At 41.3% G+C, this 24,059-nt stretch overlaps 1 protein-coding gene across 6 annotated transcripts in view; it reads left to right on the top strand.

Moving 5' to 3' along the window:
- The window catches only part of PHACTR2 (phosphatase and actin regulator 2), a 222,309-nt gene that overhangs the window by 173,988 nt on the left and 24,262 nt on the right, over positions 1-24,059 (top strand). For 4 of the 6 annotated variants that reach the window (XM_073337516.1, XM_073337511.2, XM_073337513.1 and 1 more), the window contains exons 5-9: positions 7,578-7,811; positions 15,041-15,587; positions 17,823-18,019; positions 19,105-19,261; positions 21,303-21,358. In XM_073337516.1, the coding sequence (XP_073193617.1) occupies positions 7,578-7,811; positions 15,041-15,587; positions 17,823-18,019; positions 19,105-19,261; positions 21,303-21,358 (1,191 nt within the window). Of the gene's footprint in view, positions 1-7,577; positions 7,812-15,040; positions 15,588-17,822; positions 18,020-19,104; positions 19,262-19,879; positions 19,974-21,302; positions 21,359-24,059 lie in introns of those variants that run through there. The other 2 variants (XR_012158072.2, XM_073337515.1) reach the window with 2 other exon arrangements.

A 24,059-nucleotide genomic window follows, 5' to 3' on the forward strand; every position in this document is an offset into this window, starting at 1 on the left:
GAACTTCGGCTCATAAGTCACTTACGTGCTTTTGAAAATTTGATCCCATATCTGTAAGGTGCTTTGTAGAAGGCAACATATACATGCTAAATATTATTATTTGGCCAAATCATGAAGTCAGTTTAGCTTATACTGTCTTCACTCAAACTTCTATTGACTTCATTAGAAGTTTGATGGAATAAGGAAGAGTAAACACGGAGTGAAGATCACAGGATTTGTCCCGTAATTGTTGTTTCTTTTCCAACATATCTGGTAATGCACACTGCTATTTCATTGTCAGTGAAAATTACTCTTGAATTACAGCCTGTTTGTTAGACTTTCCTGAAAAGTATCAGGAATGCAAAGGGTCGGGATCTCTCTATTTCTGGATGTTTGATTTAACAGCCTTTCCAAAATATTCTGGTAGGCTTGTCTAGTGAGAAGTGCTCCTCAGAAGGTTGAGTGTGTCAATTCAGCTAATCACACAAAAAGTTTGGATCCTTCTCCAAACTGTGCAAACCTTTTGGAGCTGCAAAATGTGGCTGGAAATCTGAGAACTGGCTTTCTTGTGAGATTTCCAGTACTTGCTACCCTCAGTTGAGCCAGAAAAACAAGACCAGCCCTTCTCATGGTATTTTGGCACATCCTGCTTCTGGTCCCAGCCAGGACTAGGAATGCGTAGATTCAGTAGAATGGAAAATAATGGGAAGGGAAAACTCACCAAAAAAGAGTTCACATTGATTTTGGGGCTAAAGATTATGTCAATTATTATTTTATGCTTTTCTACTCCGGGGTTTTCCTTGAAACATTTAAGAGCAAAATAACATTTTATTTTAATTGTGATTTGATCCTACATGGCTGATCCTGCAGAATTTAGAGTTCTAGTTAAAATAGAAGGTTCAAAGTCTACATATGTTTGCTACCTTCTATACCTACTGTGACTGCTTTGTAGAGAGCCATTCCAAACCCTTACCACAAAAGCTATCTGAGAATCGAGGAATACGTAACTATGATACCTCTTCTCTCCAATTCCTCTGAGAAATTGAGATGCTTTGGGGAAGCGATGTAATAAAAATAAGAAAAGTGGGATTTTGATCTTCTAGTTTCAATAAAGTTTTAGTAGTATTACATAGGGGATATAAAGCACTTTGAATTTGAATAGGACAATGGAAATATTAGAGGGCCAATCCTGCAAGAAGTGGTGAACGCACTCCTCCCACTTGCTGAACAAAAGCAGCATAAGCCCATTGCACTTCACTGGAGTTACTCTTGACTTACACCACATTAAGTAAAAAGACAGTTGGGCCTATTAACTTCAGTTGGAGTTTAAGGGAAATGATGTGCTCGTGGCCTCAGAAAGAGTCTGTGTCAGAACTGGAATTGCAATGCAGGAGTTCCTGACTCACTGTCCTGTGCCCAGGTCATGGAACATGCTGCTCTCTCTGATGACAACTCTCACTCTGTCATAAAAATCAAAATATGAGAGCTTCAAAGTTAGCTCAAAAATTCAGGGTAACGTATTCAGGAAGTACAATCCCATGGCAGATACTCTTAACCATTTTAGAGGTACTGTACTTGTGCATAAATCTTAAAGGAGAATTTTTGCCTACTTGACATGCATATGAGGACTGGAGACAGGATTAATTCCTTTCATTTAGTATCAGGGCATGCTGCAGTAATCAATATTGACAGACCAAAGTGTTTTTAAAAAATCATGAGATTTAAAAAAATGTGGAGGGGTCTTTCTACCTGTCTTCTGGATTTTGAGACTGTAGAGTTCATGTTTTCAAGTTTTCCCCACAACCAGGAGGGCTAGGAACTTTTCAAAAAAAAAAAAAAAAGTGAGATTCTCACAAGACTCCAGGATCTGGGGCTTTTAAGAAAAACAACAAATATCACAAGACTCTCGGTAAAATTGCAAGAATTGGCAACACTGGAAATGGAATATGTTAGGAGTTAAAGGAAGAACCATCCCATGGTGATCTGTAGAGGTAGAGAAACGGGCAAAGAATAGACTGAAACATACAATGTAAAATGAATTAAGCAAAAGTGTATGAAACAAAAAAAACCTTCCAAGTTGTCCTGTGTGCTGCCAAACAATTCTATAAACTATAAACCCATCTGCTGCTTGTCAGTTTACAGATGCTTCTAACATTTTGTGAAAAAATTCCCTTTGGCAGCTTAATAATGTAACTGTTGCTATTTGAAATAATGATAGGGTGTCAGTCATCCAAGTGGCATGTTTAAAAGGAAATTCCTCCCTGGCATAAGGATAATGAGGAGCTGCTGACAGTTTTTACATGCAACGGGTAATTGATTATTGAGCCTTTGCAGATGCGAAACCTGGATATTGTTATAGATCATTTATTTACTCTGTGAACTCCAGTGTTTTTTAAAAGGAAAATGACCCGGCACCTTTCAAGGAAAATGAAGAGCTTAATTATGGCTGTCCTGTGTAGGTACACGGGAGTGGAGAAGAGGGAATAGGGAGCTTCTAAGTACCTCCCCACTCCAGTTCACCCACACAGAAGGCAGATGTAATTGGGTTGCTGGAGCTACAGAAGTGCTAGGCAGAGAGATTGCCAGTCTGGCTCCAGATTGGGCAAAAGTGTGGAGGAGGGGTAAAGCCAAGGACTTGTGCTTTTCCCTCCCCCTCATGTGCACTGCCCCACCCACAGACAGGAAGCAGCACTAGGGAGAGCACAGGTTACACTTGTTGTAGAAAAAGTGTCAGAATTGTAACTGCTAAGGACGATCCTCCCATCCCTTCCCCAAGCACTCCTGAGGCAGTGTGCTTACTCCTCACTACACAGCATAATACCTCCAGTGCCCCTGGCAGGATTGCTCTTCCTTCTCCGTCTCTGGCTCACTGTCTTAGTTTAGAACCTTAAGCATTCAGTTCAGTTTAGTTTACAAAACTGATTCAATCTGTTTTTATCCCCACTAGTTAATTTCACGCTTCGTGGTTTTCTTGGGCTTGAGGAAATATTTGGCTGAATACCCAGGAGCAAGATAGTGATGGGAACGGGGACGGAAAAGTTTAATTTTGCAGCCTGGTAGCCAGCCATGATTATTAGTGCTGTAAAAAACTATAGTAATGTTGGAAGCCAGGGCTGGTGTCTGGATGCTGTGAGACTGAGCACAAGGTTCTGAAATGTTCCTAAGCATTTACAGTAGATCAGCTGAACAATGCTGTGTGTTCTGGTGGATTTCTGCATGTCCCCCACTGCAGGAAATTTGCATGTTGATTTCCGGCTGGATTTCACAACATCTGTGAGTCTTTTTCCAACGGAGAGTTCTATTCCAAGCTTCAACAAAAGCTCTGCGTTTTAACTCATTGTGATGTAGCTTCTTACCCCTTCTATTTGTCCACCGATCCCTTATCTCCCTTCAGTGTAGTTTTTTATTTGAGCATGTAAGCCAGTGGGCTAACTCTCTGGCCCATGCATGAAAAAACAGTCTCCAGCCACAGATTTTCAGTTCTGTTTTCTTCAGGGCTTTGGTTTCTTCAAAGTAAAACTATTTAACACAAATTCAGCATATCAACCACATCCTTTTCCCCTCACCCAGTGACTTCTGCAGGGGCCTATCTACCCCTTAAAGGATTCCAGACCTGTGGAGCCTGAGTCAAGGCAAGCGTCTGTTTCCTTCTCGTTCATAAGTTGCTCCCTGCAGAATTACACTCTGCAAACCATTCCACTGAGAGGCATATGTAAACTAGCCTCTCTCCCCTGACCCAAAGACTCCTGCAGATTCCCTTGTACAAGGCCTCTTGCGCACTGTGCTGCTGATACAAGTGGTGACATAGAGTTAGAAGTCCACAAGTGGCTACCCCCATGTTCTTAATTAACCATGTCAATGCTCTGTATGCAAGCAGCCATAGGGAAAAATCCCTCTTCTTCTCACAGCAGTTTCATTTTTGCAGTAAGCTGTGATAACCACATGCTGTTTGCAACACTCCTTTTCCATAGCATCACCCGCTGAGTTACACTTTTCTTCCTGGAGGGGGTGACTTTGCTGTTGATGTGAATTAGGTGCCTGAGTTGCAACTCTAGCTGTTCTCTCTTCCTGAGTCTGCTGTGTTGCTGTTTCCTTGTGGTGCTCCTCTAGCATTAGAAATAATACTACTAGAACAGTATGAGATAATGCTGTGATAGATTGAGAAAAACATTGGTCTTTCATTATTAAATATCCCCAGCAATTAACAACAAGTTAACAGTAAATTTATGAATATGCAGGGAGTTATTTCTAAACATTATGGCCAGAATTTTCAGAAGGGTTTGACCGCCACCATTGGGACCCTGGTTTAAAAAGACTTCAGTTGTCACTTATAAAATAAATAGTCAAATTTTCAAAAGAACTCAGCATGTTTGGGTATCACGTCCTTTTGAAAATCAGGTCACAGTGAAAGCTGCTGGATGGTGAACATTTTGTAAACCTGGACGTCGTTTAGGTGTCTACACAGCAGGAGCAGAGCTTTCTCTGGCTCTCGTTGTGGGTGCTCAGCATCAGAACATCTGGCCCTTAGGGAAATATATTCTAAATATAAATGCAATATTGATTGAAGCTCTGAATGAGGCATTAACATTTGCTTTGTTTTTGTTTGTTTCTAAAAGGGTAATTTATGGGTGGATTGTCTTGGTCCAAGTGATTGCTCCCTGTCCGAATCTGGTACAAGGTGATAGTGACTAAAAGTTACTCCCATCTGATGGCTGTTTCAGATTGTTTTATAAAATGAGTTGGTCATCTTGGTCCAGTTCCAAGTGGACGGATGTCCAAATCAGAAAATAGCACCTCATAGCTGGTGCTGGCATACCATGGAGATGGGTATGGAGAAACGGACAGATAGAGTTGGCTCTGATGGCTATTGCTGTTGTCAGTCTCAGCTGAGGTGTCAAAGAATGAATAGTCATTAAGATTAAGTCATGTACAAGCAGAATCACACTGGGGGATTCAGATAAGAACATAAGAATGGCCATGCTGGGTCAGACCAAAGGTCCGTCTAGACCAGTATCCTGTTTTCCAACAGCGGCTAATTCCAGGTGCCCCACAGGGAATGAACAGAACAGGTAATCATCAAGTGATCCATCCCCTCTCGCCCATTCCCAGCTTCTGGCAAACAGAAGCAAGGCACACCATCCCTGCCCATCATGAAACAAGCTCAGAAACAGTTTCCTTACCTTGTAAAATGTCTTTTTTTAAGCTTTTCCCCCCGTTTTTTTTTTTTAGTAGTTTATGTTATAACACAGTAGTGTACTGTATTTGCCTTTTTTGGGGCTCTGCTGCTGCCTGATTGTGTACTTCCAATTCCAAATGAGGTGTGTGGTTGACCAGTCAGTTCGTAACTCTGGTGTTCGTAACTGAGGCTCTGCTGTATGCAAGAAGAGATGTGACATGGTCAAAGTGATGGACTAGAGAAATGATCCTTACAACAGCATTCTGGATAGATATGACTGGGGCAAGATTGCACTCATCAAGACCAGAGAAAATGATGCTGCAGGAATTGAGATGTGAGACAATAAGATTTCTAGTTGTGTGGATGGATGGGACTGTGCTATTAAAGACCAATCTGTTTGTCTACTTCCTGAAGACCGTGTGGAGCTAATGGAAGATATTTTATTAATTGATTTAAGTTCTGCACTCTTAGTCCAGAGCTGGGGGAATTGAAATTCATGATTTTTTTAAATGGCTGACATCAGAAAGGGTCCAGTTGGGAATTTCACTGAACCAGCCATAAGACTGAAATCTCTTGTCTGATTTTTCTCTCCCACTGGCAGCTTCTGTCATAATCTTGCCTTTTAAAAATAGGCGGGCTTCCTTCATATATCTTCTGCTGCTGTCTTGATACTTTCTTCCACTGCATCAAAGTAGAAGTCATCATCGAAAAGGGAAGCTGGGGAGAATTTTGAGGCAGATGCATAGGTGTTGTAATGACTAGGTAGATATGCACAGAAAATGTATTATAAAAGAGGAAAGGAATGTTTAATAAATATATCTCCTCCTTCTCCCTGAGTGTGTCTGATCCAGGAACAAAAAGCAAGAGAGCTGAGAGATAGTTCAAGGGGTCAGTGAGCAAAAGTAGCCCTCAGTTTAATAGTTGTAAAAGGTTGTCATAATGTATCAAAAGTATTAGCAAGAACAGCCAAGTCCATAATGTTGTAAGCTTAGGCTGGAAATAAAGAATGACAAAATCAACAGTTAGTGTAAACTGATTGTGCTAGATAACCCAGTAAGTGAAAAGGAATGAACTGTTTGTCTTCATTCCCACAACATGTGAAAACCAATAAGTGTGCATGCTGTGTGTAATTATGACCAATGACACACTGGCTCAAGTTCACCATTGCTAGACCACAGCATTGGTCCTAATCTTTTATCCCTGATCCTGCGATAAAGCAGTGTAATTGTTGTCTAACACGTTATTTGTCTTTCATCTACTAATCTTTACAGTGAAGAAATGCTGCTTATTTTTTGGGAATGGATTAGAGATGTAGTAACATAGAGGGTGGAAGGCAGGACAAAGAGATCCAGAAATGGCCACTTGGCATGCAGAATCTGGTTCTAATATGATCTTAATTGTAAGAGCTGGTACACAGATTGCCACTGATTGCCAAAAATAGCTACCTCCAATATCAAAGGTAGCTATTTTTAGAAATACTTTAACTATGCACTTTTCTCCTCTATTTTCCCAAACATTGTGCTTGTCACTAACGGGCAAGTAAGACATTTGTGATTTTTGACACACGCTTACTGTTATATAAAGTGTTTTTGAAAAAGGTCAGGAAGGTTACCTGGAGACTGAACAAGTGCTGGGCTAGAATGATGGAGTAGAATAGAATTTCCATCTGGCAAGCACCTAGACACAACCACACGATGCAGAATTTTATGGAGACTACAAAATCTACTTTGATTTAGGAATTATTGATTCTTGACAACACTGTCAGTGCTGGCAGTCACAATCAGAGTCCGTGCAAGGGTGGGTGAGTATTCCCATGCCAAATAACATTCCATTTAATTTGGCTTCAGTTCTGCCTGAAGAATAGAGGTACTGTGAGGAAGATGCCTGAATAAAGTTACCATTTTTAGCAAACATGCTGTGGTACAGGAGAATTAGCTGCTGCAGCTGAAATTTCCAGCCACTGCCAGGTTTGGTAACCATTGAACCTGTGACTGTGGAGATGCCCCCATTTATTGAATGGTCACAAATTTAATACAACGCTATACATTTTGCTGCTCTCAAGGGAAGGAAAAAGAACCTCAGGGAATTTGTTTGAGGGGAGGATGGAGCTCCTGGATTCTAACACTGACTCAGACTGTAGTTAGCAGACCAATCAGTGCTACTGCAAGTCAAGGGTGGAACTCAGAAACCTATGGGATAGATAAAAATTGAGAGAAGCAGGGTACGTGCTCCATCCTCCATAAAAAGGTTTTCAGTTGAGACCTAGTGTAACATTTCATTGGGGTGATGCATTGTTATTAAATAAGAGAAGAGGAACTCTCTTCCGATTCCCAAGAGGTTAAGCAGCAGCATCTAGCTTGTCATTGCATTTACATTGTGTATGTCTGTGTCAGTCGGCTTCTGTTCACTTTCTTCTTTGTAGAGAGCACTGTTAACTGTCCTGAAAAACCAGCATCCCATGCTCCACTGCCTCCTAAGTCTAAGCCTAAGCCTAAAAAAGCATCAATACCTTCAAAAAATGCTCCTGCTGCTGCCACTGCCACCAGCCATAAGAGTAATGAAGCACCTCATGTTAAAAAAAAGGTCAAGGCTCCTGCTAAGCAGCCCCCTGTCCCACCTCCCAAGCCAACAGGTCACAATGCAAATCGAGAAGCTGGTGAGTACTGGATAGGCAGTGCCAGAATGGTGGGTGCATGTGCATGGGGTTGCTTGTGCTAATTATTCTCTGTGTAAATTGTAATTACTAATGAATCTGCACCTTACTAGCTCTCCATTGGGCTCATACTTTGCTGTATAAAAGCTCCTCTGAAAATGGAGAAATCACTTTGCTGTCTAATGTCTGGATATGTGAGATTAAGTACTATACAGAGGTGATGTAGAATACACAGTTAACTGCAAAAACTGAGGGTAGAGGTGTTGGGAGAAGCTGCAGAGGAAAGGGTGAGTTCCAAGACAAAATTTATCTTTGTTACTCCTCCAAAGCTCTGGGAAATGTATCACTACATATTTCTCCTGGAAATAACTAACATTTCAGTAAATTTTATAAGACTACAAGTTCTCTTAAGAGGGCAGAATCTAAAACCACTAACTTAGCCCTAGAGACTCAAATATATTTGCCTCTAGCTGCTAGAATGATTACAGCTCATTGAAAAAGTCCAACTATTCCCTCAGTTGATGGATACTTTTCAAAGATACAGAATACCCTTATCATGACAAACTATGTTGCCAGATAAATCGCAGATATACCTACCCATTGGGATACTGTGTAGCTATCAGTTAGCAATGATATTGTAAGCAGTCAAGCCTACAACACTAATATCCTTTGACTGAGAGTGGTTATAAATTATAGGATGACCCAAAAAAAAAAAAAGTAAAACCACCAGAAGGCAATTAAAACACTAGTGAGTTTATAATCAGTGCACTTTGTTTATGCACTAGGCCAACTGGAAAGCTCGTTCAGTGCCTCCATTTTTCTCTCCAAATATATCACCATTGATAGATTGCAGATGTTGGCAGGTTTTGCGTTTGAAGCATGAAAGAAGAATCCTATTGAAGACACTACAAAGCTGCTAAAGTTTTGATAGTCACGTTACCAGAAAAAGTCTCATTCATGAACTTGACATTAACTACACCAGTTACCCAAATGTTCACTTTTAACCCAGAATGCATTGCTTGTATTCCACATTCAGGTGGAAAACTAAGTTCTTACAGGGTTGGGAAACTTTCTGACAAGGTAAAGCTAATAGATTTTTTTTATAGAAATAAAGCAATGGATTTAGGTGAAGAAGGTGATTAGATCCGTATTTTGAATTTAGGTAAATAATTATCTTACTTGTTTGCTTAAAATAGGTGCTATCCTGGGGCCTGATTCTGTCCTCAGTGATTTTGTACAACTCACACTCCTGGGAGAATTCTGTGCCAGAAAATTAAAAATTATGCGCTAAAAAATTTAAAATACTGCGCCAAAAAATACTGCAAAATTCTGCAGATTGTATTTGTCAAAATAATGCAATATAATCACACCAGTTTCAATTGTTTTGGTAAGTTATTTAAACTACAATACAGGAAAAAAGTCACAATAACTATTCAGCATTTCCTAAATACATGAAAGTTAAATGACAAATACTTGGTAACTAATACCCTGCATTCCAGTTATAATCCTGGATTTTCATTTAAATTACATTACAGAACACCAAACGGAAAAATAAAAAGTAGAATGTCATTTTAAGGGCTGGTCTACACTGGCAACGCTAAAGTGCTGCAGCAGCGGCGTTGCCATGGCAGGGCTTTAACGTGGCTTGTGTAGTCGCGGCAGAGCACTGGGAAAGAGCTCTTCCAGGGCTCTAAAAAAAACACCTCCATGAGGGGCGTAGCTACCAGTGCTGGTGCACTGTCTACACTGGTGCTTTACAGCGCTGAAACTTGCTGCACTCATGGGGGTGTTTTTTTCACACCCCTGAGTGAGAAAGTTACAGCACTGTAAATATCCAGTGTAGACAAGCCCTAAATTGCTCAGACTTTTCACACATGAAAGTCATACAGTTTTGCTAATCATTGTCCTGGACCTAGCTGGGTACTTTGGAAAGTGCTTGGTTTTGATTTTCCTGACATTTTATTGACTACTTGGTAAATGTTTTATTTGCCCTCAGAAGTCCTTTTATTTTTATTTTTTTTAAAATGGGTAACTAAAAATATAATCCCATTATGCCACTTTGGCACAGGAAAAAAGTGAGAAAGCACATAGATCTTCCTAGCTGATTCCCTTACTGTCATTTATAAGGCTTACATCACTCTGGCAATGTAAGGTTTCAGAGTAACAGCCGTGTTAGTCTGTATTCGCAAAAAGAAAAGGAGTACTTGTGGCACCTTAGAGACTAACCAATTTATTAGAGCATAAGCTTTCGTGAGCTACAGCTCACTTCCTCAGATGCATATCGTGGAAACTGCAGCAGACTTTATATATACACAGAGAATATGAACCAATACCTCCTCCCACCCCACTGTCCTGATGGTAATAGCTTATCTAAAGTGATCATCAGGTGGGCCATTTCCAGCACAAATCCAGGTTTTCTCACCCTCCACCCCCCCACACAAATTCACTCTCCTGCTGGTGATAGCCCATCCAAAGTGACAACTCTTTACACAATGTGCATGACAATCAAGTTGGGCTATTTCCTGCACAAATAAGATAATATTAGATAAGCTATTACCAGCAGGACAGTGGGGTGGGAGGAGGTATTGGTTCATATTCTCTGTGTATATATAAAGTCTGCTGCAGTTTCCACGATATGCATCTGATGAAGTGAGCTGTAGCTCACGAAAGCTTATGCTCTAATAAATTGGTTAGTCTCTAAGGTGCCACAAGTACTCCTTTTCTTCTGGCAATGTAGGGGCCTTAAAACTTTTACAGGCTTTTATGCTTATGGGGGAATTGACTGAGACTGAGAACAGTTAACTAATAATAGAATAATTAACAATGTTACTATGCAGGCAGGTTGCTACATTTCTGTCTCAGAGAATGAGATCAATTAACCATCAACAGAAACATTAACAAAATGTGGTTATTTTTACAAAAGCTATTTTCTTTAATTTAAAAACAAACAATTTTCAGTAACATGATACTAATATTTAATTGTTTTTTCAGTTCTCAAGAAGTTATATTTTACTGAGCATGCAGGCTGCTACACTTCTGCCTTTGGGACAGAGCCTTCCTCCTGCATGACAAAAAAGACCTACCCTCGTCCACACCTCTCGAGCCGCAGTATCAAGAGAGAAGGACAGAGTCTCTCTCACTTGTTGGCCAGCCCCGCCCCCTGACGGTGATCAACGTCTGCCCCGCAGGCACGCATGCCCAGTCCCCCTCCCCCTGCAGTGATTTGCGTCTCTGAAGCTGCTCCAGGCACGCTGGAACAGACCTACTGCCTGGGTTGCCGGGGAAGAGACGCGTGTCCCCCCACAGATTTCTTTTGCATTTTTCTGCACGGCGGCCACAGAAATATGCGGGCCAAATGAATTCTGCACCCCCTCCTGGGCGCAGAATTCTGTCAGGAGTAACTCCATAAAATTATTTAGATTGCATGAGTATAACTGAAACCTGCATTTGATCTGTTGGCTATTAAAGTAATACAGACTGTGCTAATAATTTATTTCAACATTAGGTATATCATGTTCCTTTAAAAGATGGAAAAAAAATTATCCGTTTTACACTGCGAAAAGAAAAGGAGTACTTGTGGCACCTTAGAGACTAACCAATTTATTTGAGCATGAGCTTTCGTGAGCTACACGTGAGCTTATGCTCAAATAAATTGGTTAGTCTCTAAGGTGCCACAAGTACTCCTTTTCTTTTTGCGAATACAGACTAACATGGCTGTTACTCTGAAACCTGTTTTACACTGGTGGCTTTCAAAATATTTAGCACACTATACCTATTGTAAGGCCCCAAGTACACTTATGGCAATACATATAAATAGAGCTGGTTGAAAATAGCGAGTTTTCCATCACAAATTATGATGAAAATAGAAAAAAATAATTTTCTTTTAAATTTTCCATGGAAAATGTCAATTTATTGAAAACTGAAATATGTTGCCCCAAAATTGCAATGCTGTTGTGGTGCCTCATGGGAGTTGTAGGGTTCTCTGGTTGGACTACTTCTCCAGTGAGGAACCATGGTCTTGCCTCCTGGAGAGGAGAGGCAATGCATCATGGGAATCCCCAGCCACAATATACCTTAGAATATATAGGCCAGCCAGTGAGCCCAGCCCATGGAGGAGAATGGGGACATGAGTCAGCTGAGCTTCTGTTCTCATAAGGTACCATGGCAGTATTTCCAAATTGGAAAAAAAATCTGGTTTTAGCTGAACTATTTATTTATTTATTTATTTATTTAGATGAAAAATTGAAATTTTCCATGGAAAGCAAACATTTTTCACACAAAAAAAATTTACTTAGTTGAAAACCCAATTTTCCATCAAAAGACCAGTTCTGATGGAAAAATTTCAGCCAGCCCTAACAATGACAAGAATGATAATACTGCTGACCCAGCTGAAATTAGGCAGGCGATGTCACAGAGAAACATTCTTGCAGTTTTCCAGCCTGATTTCAAGTCCAGAGAGGTTCTAAGAAAGAGACAAGATTTTTCAATACCCTCACCTTTTGAAGTTTAACCAGTGACTATTATAGATTGATTGTAGATTCTGTTCCGGTTTTTAACTTCAAGCATGTGTCTAGCCTTGCTGATTTCAACCCTGTGTTTAATGCTTTACTGGATCAAGCTGTATGCTGGATCTCAGCATCTTGCAGGATTAAGCCCTTTGTAAGCACCCTTCACCTTCACAGAAAGGTTTCTACTAAATATTGAGGAGGAATAAGATACTATTTGTTTCCATTGCAAGTTCCCACTTCTGCCTTTACATTTCTTTTCTTTTTGATTGATTGATTTGTAAATTAGTTACCCCTAAAGCTCCGCTCATATGCAATACCTGCTTTACAGTCAGGTCCTGCTTTTGTGCATTTTACAGCTAGTTTGTGACATAAAGAGAGCAGCAAGTGATTTGCCTAAGGTTGCACCCTATACCAGAGAACCTTCTAAATGTCTGTACCTCATAAAATTGTGTTAGAGGAGAAAATGGCATAATAGGCTTTCTCTATTACTTTCCTGTTTCAGACTTCATGCAGTGGAAGCTGTTTTTGTATCATGAGCTTATTTCACTGAAATAAGTTTGGCAAATAGCTTTATTTTGGTTCCCATAATAATCTACTGTTTTAAAGATACAGTTAAGTGAATTTCTGTTACACATTGTTAGCCTTCTGTTCTACTCTGTAGCAGGAAGGTCTGGTGACCATCTGGCCTAGTGGTCAGCTCATGACTTTACAAGTTCTGCCAGTCAAGTCATCCCAGAGGGAGCCCCAGCTGCAGCCTCGTTCACCCCCTCATGTTCCAGAGCTCATCACTACAAAGGAGCTGGTGGGGGAGGCAACATAGGGGGGGAATCCCCACTCCAACAGATACCAGCGCAGAGCCCCCAGGAGTCTCTCAACGTGGCCAGCCCAGTTACTGAGTTACCCCAAATTATGTATCCCCCTGGTCATTTCCTATCAGTCTGATGCTCTTCAGTTTGGGGCATGGTTGCAGGATAAGCAGACGCTCCTCAGTCTCTTAGGGTATGTCTACACTGCAGTTAAAAGCCCACAGCTGGCCTGTGCCAGCTGACTCTGGCTAAGCGGCTGTGTAATTGTAGTATAGATGTTCATGCCTTGGCTGGAGCCCAGGCTCTAGGACCCTGTGAGGTGAGAGGGTCCCAGAGCTAACCCTATCTCTGCAATTAAACAGCCCCTCAGCCTGAGTCCCAGGAAACCAAGTCAGCTGGCATGGGACTTCCCTGGGTGTCTAACAGCAATGTAGACATGTCATCAGTGTCCAGTTCAGTTAGTCAATCTGTCTCAGGGCTTTCAACTCTCAAAGAGCGAGGGATCCCAAATCCCCCTTCACAAAGCTGTTGCCACTCCCTGCACAGTTCTCAGCATCAGCCTTGTTGCCTGGTGCCACGTGCAGTGCAGAACAGTTCATTCCCCCACCCCTTCCTTCTGGGCTGCCAGTGCCCCTAAAATGTTCCTCCACTGGGAACATGCTTTGCATCTGTTGAGGACCAGGGCCTCCTAGTGCAGTATTCCTCTATTCCCCACCCTGGTTCAGTGTGGGACCTGTTGACCCCATTCCATTCTCAGAATGTTAATCCATTGATCTGTTACGTGATTCTTTTTTAAATGCTCCCATTGTCTTAATTTTAGTGCATTTCCCCTTACCAAAAATTGTGTTTGACTTCACCAGTGTTTTGATTAAAAGGATTTAATTGTATGTTTTGTGTTTAAATGAGAGTCAGAATTCTTGTATTCTCTCCCAGTTTAGCCACTGACTCATTGTGTGACCTTGGGCAAAACAGCTAGCTGTGCCTCAGTTTCCTCATCTGTAAAATTAAACATTGCAAGACATAATGGGATGATATAAAGTGCATTTAGATTTTCATATGAAAGGTGCTATGGAATGGCAATAATGATGACAGTCTATAATACTCTGACAAAAAAACGTAATAGGAAAGGTTAGTGTTGAAGATTATTAACTTTAGCTGCAGACTAACTGGGATTATTTGTATCTTTTTGGGGCCAGCATTGTTTAGAAAAGAGGGACTAGGGAAGTTTTCACTGGAGCTAGTTCTCCACAGAATGCATACAACTAATTCTCACAAATGCTCTACATTCATGTACATCTACAGGAGGATGTACAGTACAATCATGCTTTAATGATTGTGAATCAAGACTTATACACAGACATAGTAACATTTTCAAAAGCCTCTACATGATTTAGGAAACTAAGTTTCATTTTCAAGAGTAATTTAGCACTGATTGCTTAAGTCCCACTGAAAGTCAGTAGCTCATAAGTCTCTGAGTCACTTTTGAAAATGAGACAGGCTTCTGTCACCCAAGCACTTCTGAAAATTTTTCCCGATGTGTAGCTAGCTATTCAGTCAGGACAACTGTGTTATTATTTTAAACAACTGGATTTTTAAGATTATTACTAGGCATTGGCCTAGTGGTCACCACACAGTGATGACAATCAGGATCTCTAGCCTCAGCTCTAATGACCTTGGGCAACTACTTACACCTTCTGCCTCTACCCACCTCTAAAACTGGAACTAATAAGACTTACCTACCTCACAGGGGACTTGTGAGGATCAAGTAGTTAGCTGATGTTTGTCAAATGCTTAGAGTTATAGAAGTACTAAGTATAGTTGTTTTATTATTAAAATATCAAGTCACGATACAGTTCAAATGGTTTAAAGAAAAACTGCATTTCTGAGGTTGTAAAATGTTTGTCCTTTTTCATTTTAGCTAGTTCCTCTCGCGTAAAAAAATCATCTGTCTCCAAGTCATCTTCTTCACAATCTCCTTCATCCACATCATCTCATCCGAAAGCCTCTAAGGAGACAGCACCTAGTAAAACGGGCACATCAGGAACTTCCAGGGGCAAGAGAAAACCCGGGAAGCAGTCAACCCCACGAACCCATGCAGATGGGGACATTTCTTCCACCTCCAATGCAGCAGCAGACAGTTTAGAAACAAAGGTGGAAAACTCTCATCCAGAGCAACCTCCCTTCATAATTTCTGAAGCTGAAGATACAGACCAGCAGAGCAAACTGATTGTCCCTCCTCCTCCCACTGCTCCTCCTCCTCTGCCGCCGCCACCTTCCTCTCCTCCTTCAGCCAGTCAGTCCACTGACTCTCCAGAAACACCAGATGTACCCATTAGCACCGAAGCATCTGTCCCAGACTCAGATTCTAATCCTCTTCTCCAGACTGAACATGAAACAGACAATGAAAACCTTAGCAGGGCAGCCCTAGACAGTGGCCTGGATAGGAGTGAAGAAAACACAACATGGTAAGACTCTACTGTCGTTGATAAGCAATGAGGTGCTCAGTTCATTGCTAGGGGTGGCGAAACGATTCAGATAAAGTAAGAAATGCTTGCAGTCTTGCACCTTTGCCTATCAGATCCAAAACTTTAGTTAACTTGTTTTTCATTATTATTCATTTTCACTTGCCTTTACACTTCCATGTCCCAGTCAAAAGTAGAAGTGGCAAAATACATGAACGAAACTCGAAAATGCTTTCCCAACATAACCAGAATGACGTTTGCAATGGCAACTGCTCCCCTCTCCCACCCTTTTATAAGAATAATAATAGAAATATCTGCTTGGGGTATTTTTTTTTATCAACCAGAAAGGAAGAAGAATCAGAGACTCTAGAGTCCAGAAGGGACTTCACTATTGCCATTCTGAGTAACAGGAAGGGGCCCAAATATTACAGTGATGGGCATCAATACCAAACCCTAAATAACCTTCCCGTGAGGCCCTGCCCTTGCACCACCTCTTCCGGCCAAGGCCCCACCTTGCACTCGCTCTTGTCTGCTCCCTCCCCCCCATCACTCACCCTTAAGGCATAGCTCCCCGACTTTTAAAAGTGATGGGGCCATAGCCCCCTGGCCCCCCTGCTCTGGTGCCCCTGAACCCAGTCACGGTCAGCATTAAACAGTGTTAAACAAGGTGTGGGGTTTGGTATCCAGAGACAGTAGCCTTCTTAGTACCATGGCAAGTACAGTTAAAAATCATTCAACCTTTTATCAAAGATACAGAGAAGAAGGAAGAACAGTTAAAGCACTGGAAATGTAAAGTGTTAAGAAAGGCTTTCATTTTAACAACATCCCTTCTCCCTTTCCCTTTAGCTGGAGAAAATTTAGAAGGAAACTTTCACCCCCCTTTGTTTGACAGTCTCTTAGATGGTATCAAAGATGGCAATAATTGTCCATTTGGGGAGAAGAGAAGTTAGCTGAGATGGGCTGGAGCTGCTGTTGTTGTGTCTGTTGTTAAAGTCTGATCCCATTTCATCTAAAGCAGTGTTTGGGATTCATCTGGAGTGGTGATGTAACTGGGTCCCTCTCTCTGGCCCAGTCTGGTCAGAATATCCCTCGGGATTAGGACAAAGAAGATCTGGGGGGTCCCAGCATATGGTGGAGTTGGCAGCCATGAGGGTAAAGCTCACTCCAGTAGTCTCCATCTGTTCTTCCATTGACACCCCTCCCCAGTCTCTTTCTTTTAAGGACCCAAAAAGGGAATGATGGTGGAATAGCCCATCCCGTCATTATTTTGTCCACTAATTAGGCCTAGTATCCGACACACCAATTTTGGCTCATTAATTTCTGGTTGTGCAGCTTCTATTTTTACCAAGCATGATTTCAACATAGTTCTTGAATCATATCAATGTGGTCGGTTTTTTTGTTTTGTTTTGTTTTGTTTGGACTAATTTAGTGTCTATGTCTGGTTCTCGTGCACCTGTTTATAACATTAATTACTGAAATCAACTTGACCAACTTTTCATCAACATTTGTTATTTTAGGTTATTGTAACGTCTTACTGACTGAGCTCACAATTAGGGTAAACTTGTCAGCCCCATTATCACAACCGTGCTCTGTTGTCCTCACAAGAGAAATCAGCATCATTCACAACCACACTAAGCAGTTCTAGTTTCTGCACTTAGATGGCATAAAGGGGCTGTAATCCAGATGCTAATCACCAGCAAAGAATTCCCCTGGTATAGGGGAACTCCTGGCTAGCACATCTCTGCCACGATCAAGCCCCCGTGCCTCTGTCCTTCCCTCTCATCCCACACAGAGGGTGGAAGGGCAGTGGGCACGGTGCAGCTGTACTCAGTTGCCCCAGTCCTCCACTGATACAGGCTCCACTAAGGAGAGGCATACACGAGTGGTGTAACTTAGAACTACCTAGTAGCAGCAGTCAGTGATGGAGCCAGGCTGGCCTTCAGATCAGGAAGCTGGAACTGGCCCTTTTGTACCATCCCATCCCCCTACCACAAGCAGACTTCTGGCTCAGGAGAGAATCTCCTGCACTGTATACACCTCCGATTGTTGGCTGTCAATGCATTTTATGTATTACTGGTGCAGCTCATCATTAAGACCATTTGCATCTCTTTATATATAAGATTAAGTCAGTCTGAATAAAACAGCTTGTATTTTCATGCTTGCTTATCCAGGCGGTCTCCTTTTGGTGTTCTGTGTTGCTTACCTTAATGTTACAGCATCTTTATTATGTATCAACAGTTCAGTTACCAAAGAAGATCAGGAAGAGGAGACTCCTAACCTAGCAAGTCCTCAACCAACAGAAGAACCTCCTGAGCCTATGGCCAGTCCGGAAAGTGAGAGCAGCAAAGAGAGCCACACCAGTGACTCCGATTCAGATGGGCCAATACTCTACACTGATGATGACGATGATGACGACGATAACACAAGTGCAGAAAGTAAGACAATTTAAAGAGGGATGTGTGGGGGAGAGATGGTCACTTTATATGAATGGCAAAAGTAACCCATCAGTGAGCCGGTAGTTTAACTCAGCTATTTTCTGGAAGAGCCTCCTTCATCTTTGGTTATGGATTTTTCAGGCACTTGACTCTCTTAGCACAGATGATACACTGTGTGTGTGAAAGTTTTGAAATTTCATCGGAGTGACCTATCTTGGAATGATCTGGAGGAAGCTGTTTGTCACTGTGCTGAGTTGGGATGCAGGGGAATGGCAGTCTCGGTTATGCGATTGCTTGAGTATTTCATTCATTTGCCCATTGGTCCAATACAATGCAAGCAGTATGAAAAATGTTATTCATAGGGGTACAGGGTAGCTCCGTTGATTTCTTTTGAGATTGGGTCCCACCCTTAGTTTAAGTACTTTGGTGGGACAGTGTTGGGAGGCTTGCATTGTCATTGTCCATGCTGTATCAGGTTTTTAATGAATAGATGACTACAGCCCCCACAGCTTTCCATCTAAAATACTTTACATGCACTAAATGCACTTTTAGAAAATGGATTTGCTGTTGTGTGATAATTTCACAGATTAGGTCATGTCTGCAGAGTGCTTTGAAGAGGAAAAGCACTATAAAAGTGCTAAGTAGCATTAAAAAATGAGGAGGGGGAGTGAGGGAGAAGAGGAGAATTAGACTGAACAGTGTAAGGCTTAAGAAAAGAGAAGCAGTTTGCTAAACATGCTGTTTTTAAAAAGAAAATAAAGTAACCTGTAATGTATCAGATTTCAGGTAGATTCAAGCCCAGATTTCTCATTTTTATCATATCACTTCACAGACGATGGGTGAAGCTTGGAAATTCACTCACTACCTTTGAACATCTTGGCAGTCAGCTTGTTGTTTTCTGAGTCCTTCAGCCTTTTATTGCATGAACCAAGTTGGAACTCTTTTTCTTCTGAGGTTAATTAAAATTCCTCTCTTGCATGTGGAAAAAGCGGCTGCTGTGGGGATGTATTAAAAGTTCTTGCTGATAGTTTGCATCTGTAACCTGAGTGTGAATGAACTGACTGTCTCCCTCCTTTTTTCCTCAGGCTCTTTGGCAAGTAAAATCCGTCGTAGGGATACTCTTGCTATCAAACTTGGCAACAGACCATCTAAAAAAGAATTGGAAGACAAAAATATCTTGCAGCGTACCTCTGAGGAGGAGAGGCAGGAAATCAGACATCAGATTGGAACGAAGCTAGTGAGGTATCCATTGCAATCTGAGGGTGGGTTTGGGAGGTAGGGAAAAAAACAAGAACACTGGCATCACATCTTAAATGCAGCCATGGTATTTGGTGCAGGATATTCTGGGTTGCCAGGTCTGTGAACATCTGATACATTCTTATGGCATGAACTAAATTATTTTGTGAACTTGAGAGCCAGATTAAAAAACATGTTTTATTCCTTAATGGTAGGTGTGATGATCATATGTGTGGAATTCATGGGGCACTTTCCCTTTAATAATAATAATAATAATTAATTAATAATAAATATAGGCATATGGTTCTTATCACTAGTGTCCTGGCCAAATTCCAACTCCAGTAATCATATTGTGCTTACCTACATTTCCTCCATAGGTTAACCATAGGTTAAAATGAATACACTGTTCTTAACTTCTTGTCTTAAGCTGCCTTGCGTAGTAGTGGTGGTACTGATGTGCTCCACTCCAGAGGTGGCTGAATTTTGGCCATGGATAATAGATTATTACGCCACCCTAGTGGCTACATGGTTATGTTCATGTAGAGCTTTACACTTAAAGGGGAGTGTAAACCTGTGTAAGCACTATGAAGTTTAACACTCTTATCAAACTTTTTAACATTTCAGTCAGCACCTGGCACTTTAAGGGTCAGATTCAAAACCCACTGAAGTCAATGAAAGTCTTGAGAACTACTGATGAAAAGCACTATATAAGCGCTAGGTACTATATTATTTTATATTATTAATATTGTTGTTATTCAATGGGCTTTGGATCAGGTCCAAATTTTCTATGTACTTTTCACAATGAGTGATTGCTAAACAGATTAAAATCACTCATTTTTAACCCTGTCTGACTTTGTTCAAACTCTGTAAGCTGGAGATAGTCATGTGCACACTTGAAAATTTGTACATAACTCAGTCCTCCATTGACATGGGCTACTTTAATATATATACACAGTTACTGCAGCCCATTGCTTTAACAGGTTTCTTCTCTACAATGCAAATCAATGGAATACTATGTATTTGTGGGGAACTTCCATTATTCAGTGCCAGTCCCCTGTAGCTACATCTCACCTGCTTCTCTTACCAGAAAGTCCATCCTGCAGAGCTCAGCCACTCAATTCCACTTTCTAGCCTACCTCTGTGGCTCCAGCCCCTGCTGAAGTTTCATGCGCTCACCCACCCCTGTCTTTGCCCCTTCCTTCCATTTTCCCACAGACCAGCTAAGGTTTTCTAGTGCAGTCTGGTGGACATGATTCGATTAATTATGCCAGTGATGCTCCTTGGTGAATCACAGGAGTTTACTAGACAGAGAAGCTGCCTCTGGGTCTCCTAACTTGCACAGATACCCAACATTAACTTTCCTGTTGAAACTTCTCCTGCTTCTTTGCAGCCCAGAAGTGAATTTCTTTAGTAAATTTATGGCAATATTAACCATGTTTTATAGGATACGAGCCTGAAAATAAGTGGTTTTCAGACATTTTTAAAATGTTCAGATACTTTTTGGCATGTAGGTAACTAAAATAGTTTTGATTTAAATCTCCAGAGTTTGCATATATGTAGTACTCAGTCAGTAGTGTGCATTTTGCTGTGTTTAAAACAAATGAAATTGAAAGAATTTATAAATGCATGAAAATATTTCAACAGTTGCACAGTATATTACAATACAGTACAGGGGGTTTTTTGTACAGATTATTCCATCAAACTAGATCCCAAAGTGGAGTATTTTAGAGCCTTTTTTTTAAAGGTTTGCACACACAGTTACCATGATTGCATCCTCACATTGGCCACTGGCATATCTAAGTGGCCAACCATGCCTCAAACTAGACATATGCCTGCTCAGTACCCAGTGTATGTGCTCAGTTGTAGAAACTGCATTCAGATTAACCGTGCAGTTGCACACCTACCCCTCAGTGGAAAATGAAGAGCATTAAAAGACTGATTAAAGGAGTTGCATTGCAGACTTTAACAAAGCAACCTGCTGTTTTTACTGTTAACCTTTGATTAAGAAATCTTGGTTTATAAATGGTCATTTAATTTGTACTCACAGGAGACTTAGCCAGAGGCCCACAACTGAAGAGCTAGAGCAGAGAAACATCCTGAAGCGTAAGTATTCTGTGCAGATTAGTGTAATTATTTATTCAGCAAAAAAGCACAACAACTGTGGGATTCATTAGGAACCTTGACTGCTAGTATAAAACGCTAGATTCATGCCTGGAGAGAGATTGGTGCTTGGTGAAGTAGCATCTTGACATTAGACCCATCATAAATCTGTAATGGCAGCACTAAATACAGGCTGTAGTCAGGGAGACAAACTGAGTCATTGGTCACACCCATACTCTTTCCCTTGACTTCAGTAGAGCTGCATGAGTGTGTCTGAGCACAGAATCTGCTCCTACTGTTGTAAAAATCAGTCAGACAGGTACTCCTTAAAGGTATTTTTAATTCTTTTCATCACTCCCCACTAACTTTTATAAGGAGGAAGGGAAATATTCTGTGCCCCCCAAACAGGGGTAGACATGAGTGAGTAAAGTACAAAGAGCAAAAAGGGAGGTGAAGGGTCCTGGAGGAGAGGAGACAATACATTCCAGCTCCTTGAAGATGTAAAAGAAACCATGCCTCCCTAAAGCTGTATTAGTATTGCTGGGTTCCTTTGTAATGGGGAGGGAGGAGGAGAGGCAGCATGCCGCCAGTGATGTCAGCCCTGCCCACCCTCAGATCTGCTTCTCCCATAACTATAGTTATGCATTTTTCCATATTGCCCCCATGCATGGAACATCCTCGCTCAACTGATCCGTAAGGCTGCCACTCACCTCTCAGGACTCAGACCTTCCCTGACATCTACAAGCAATCAGCCCGTTATCCTGAATAGGTTGAGTATAGCTGATGTGTTGTTTAATTGTTGAAAAAAACAATGAGTATGAAGTATATTGTACATACTTTGATTGTTTGCCCATCTTCACCCTTATTTATGTTGCTTGCCTACTCAAACAGGTAAGCTCTTTGGGGTAGAGACTTGTGTCTTCCTTTGTGAGTGCCCAATACCTACCATATTGTGGGTTCTACCAGCATATGAGTAATAAATGACAGCAATAATAATAGGAAAACTAGTCCATTTACAACCAAAAAAACCCACCATGTAGACTAGATGTGTAGAAATTTTCTAACCATGACATAAATGATACAATGTGTGTAATGCTACATTTTCAAGCACATAGTCAACCATTGCATGCCTGGAATCCATCTCGAAATACCTACACAGAATGTGTGAGTGGAAGAGAGGAAGAGAAGAAGGCATGGATGGCATGCCTTGTGAAATCCAAGTGACTTTGGCAACATCACTTGATCAGGCCAACAAATCAAAAAAAAAAAAAAAAAAGTTATCAGCTTTCAGAGAAACCATAATGCTGATAAAATACCAGTGATGTCATCCAGCCTTTAGGATAATTACTAAAATTGTAGCTTCTGGTTATCTGCTATGCATAAAAGAGGGTTCAACAAACTCCTAGCCAAGAGGTGATCTGCAATATATTTTGTAATGAGGAAAATTTTGAATCTCTGTATTACACTATCAAATGTAATAAAGATAAACTGTGAAGTATAACCATATTAATCTGATAACCAGTCAGCAAACACTGGACCACATGCAGGGTTTAAAATCTCATATAGTATTTCCTGGAGCCCCAGGGCTGGGGGTTTCTGCCCCACAGGAGGTGCCGGGGCTGATGGTTTCTGCCCCACAGGGGACACTAGGGCTCGGGGCTCCTGCCCCGCGGGGCGCGCTGGGGCTTGGGGCTTCCGCCTAAAGCCTTTGAAAAAATTTACCGGAGCTCCGCTCTGGACAACTCCAGCTGAATTTAAGCCCTGTGTACACGAGAAAGATAATTCCAAAAACTCATACCAGTATATCACAAGCTACTTCTGCTGACTTTGAGGACACGAGTTACACTTTCCCTGTCCAGGTCTAATAAATGTGATCTATCAACATGTCAAAGGACACAATCAAACTAAAAATTACACCTAGAACTAATTTTTTGACCTACTACTGTTACACATAACACAAAAGATGAATATAGATGATAGAGATTAACAGAAGATAAATATTTTCTCTGTCGTTTCAGCTAGTTTACGTTGTGGGTTTGACAGCACTTTGTGTATAGTAACTTTCACTGTTTTCATAGAATAAACAGTCATTTTCCGTCAAAATTTATAACTCTGCTGGACACTAAAAACCATGGTTTTAACAGAGACACTGGTTTTGTGGCTCATTACAGTTTGTAATACACCCTACTGCCTGCTAACCCTCCATTGTTCTACAACTGCAGAGGTGTTAATTGCCCACTTTGTTTTAAGTGGTCTCCTACAGTGTGTGTATGTAGAATTGTTATGTTTAACAATCTTTAACACCTTGAATTTAGCTTGAACACTCAGGTTACTTTCCCCAGACTTGAAGAGAGCTGGTCTACAATGAAAACTTACATAGGTCTAACTTCGTCTCCCAGGGGTGTGAAAAATCCGCACCCCTGGTGACGTAGCTATGCAGACCTAACCCCCTGCTATGTGCACAGCGGTAGGTTGATGGAAGAATTCTTCCGTCGACCTAGGAACCACATCTCAGATCAGGTCGGTACTAGCGCTTATGTCGGCAAAATGTTTGTCACTCAGGGGTGTGAAAAAAACACACCCCAAGTGACATAAATTTTGCCAACATAAGCGTTCATGTGCACTGTGCTATGTCGGCGGAGCACACTCTCCCACCAACATTGCTACTCCCGCTCATTGAGCCGCGTTTATTATGTCAATGGGA

Source organism: Lepidochelys kempii, chromosome 3, assembly GCF_965140285.1.
Source record: "Lepidochelys kempii isolate rLepKem1 chromosome 3, rLepKem1.hap1, whole genome shotgun sequence".
Taxonomy (NCBI): Eukaryota; Metazoa; Chordata; order Testudines; family Cheloniidae; genus Lepidochelys; species Lepidochelys kempii.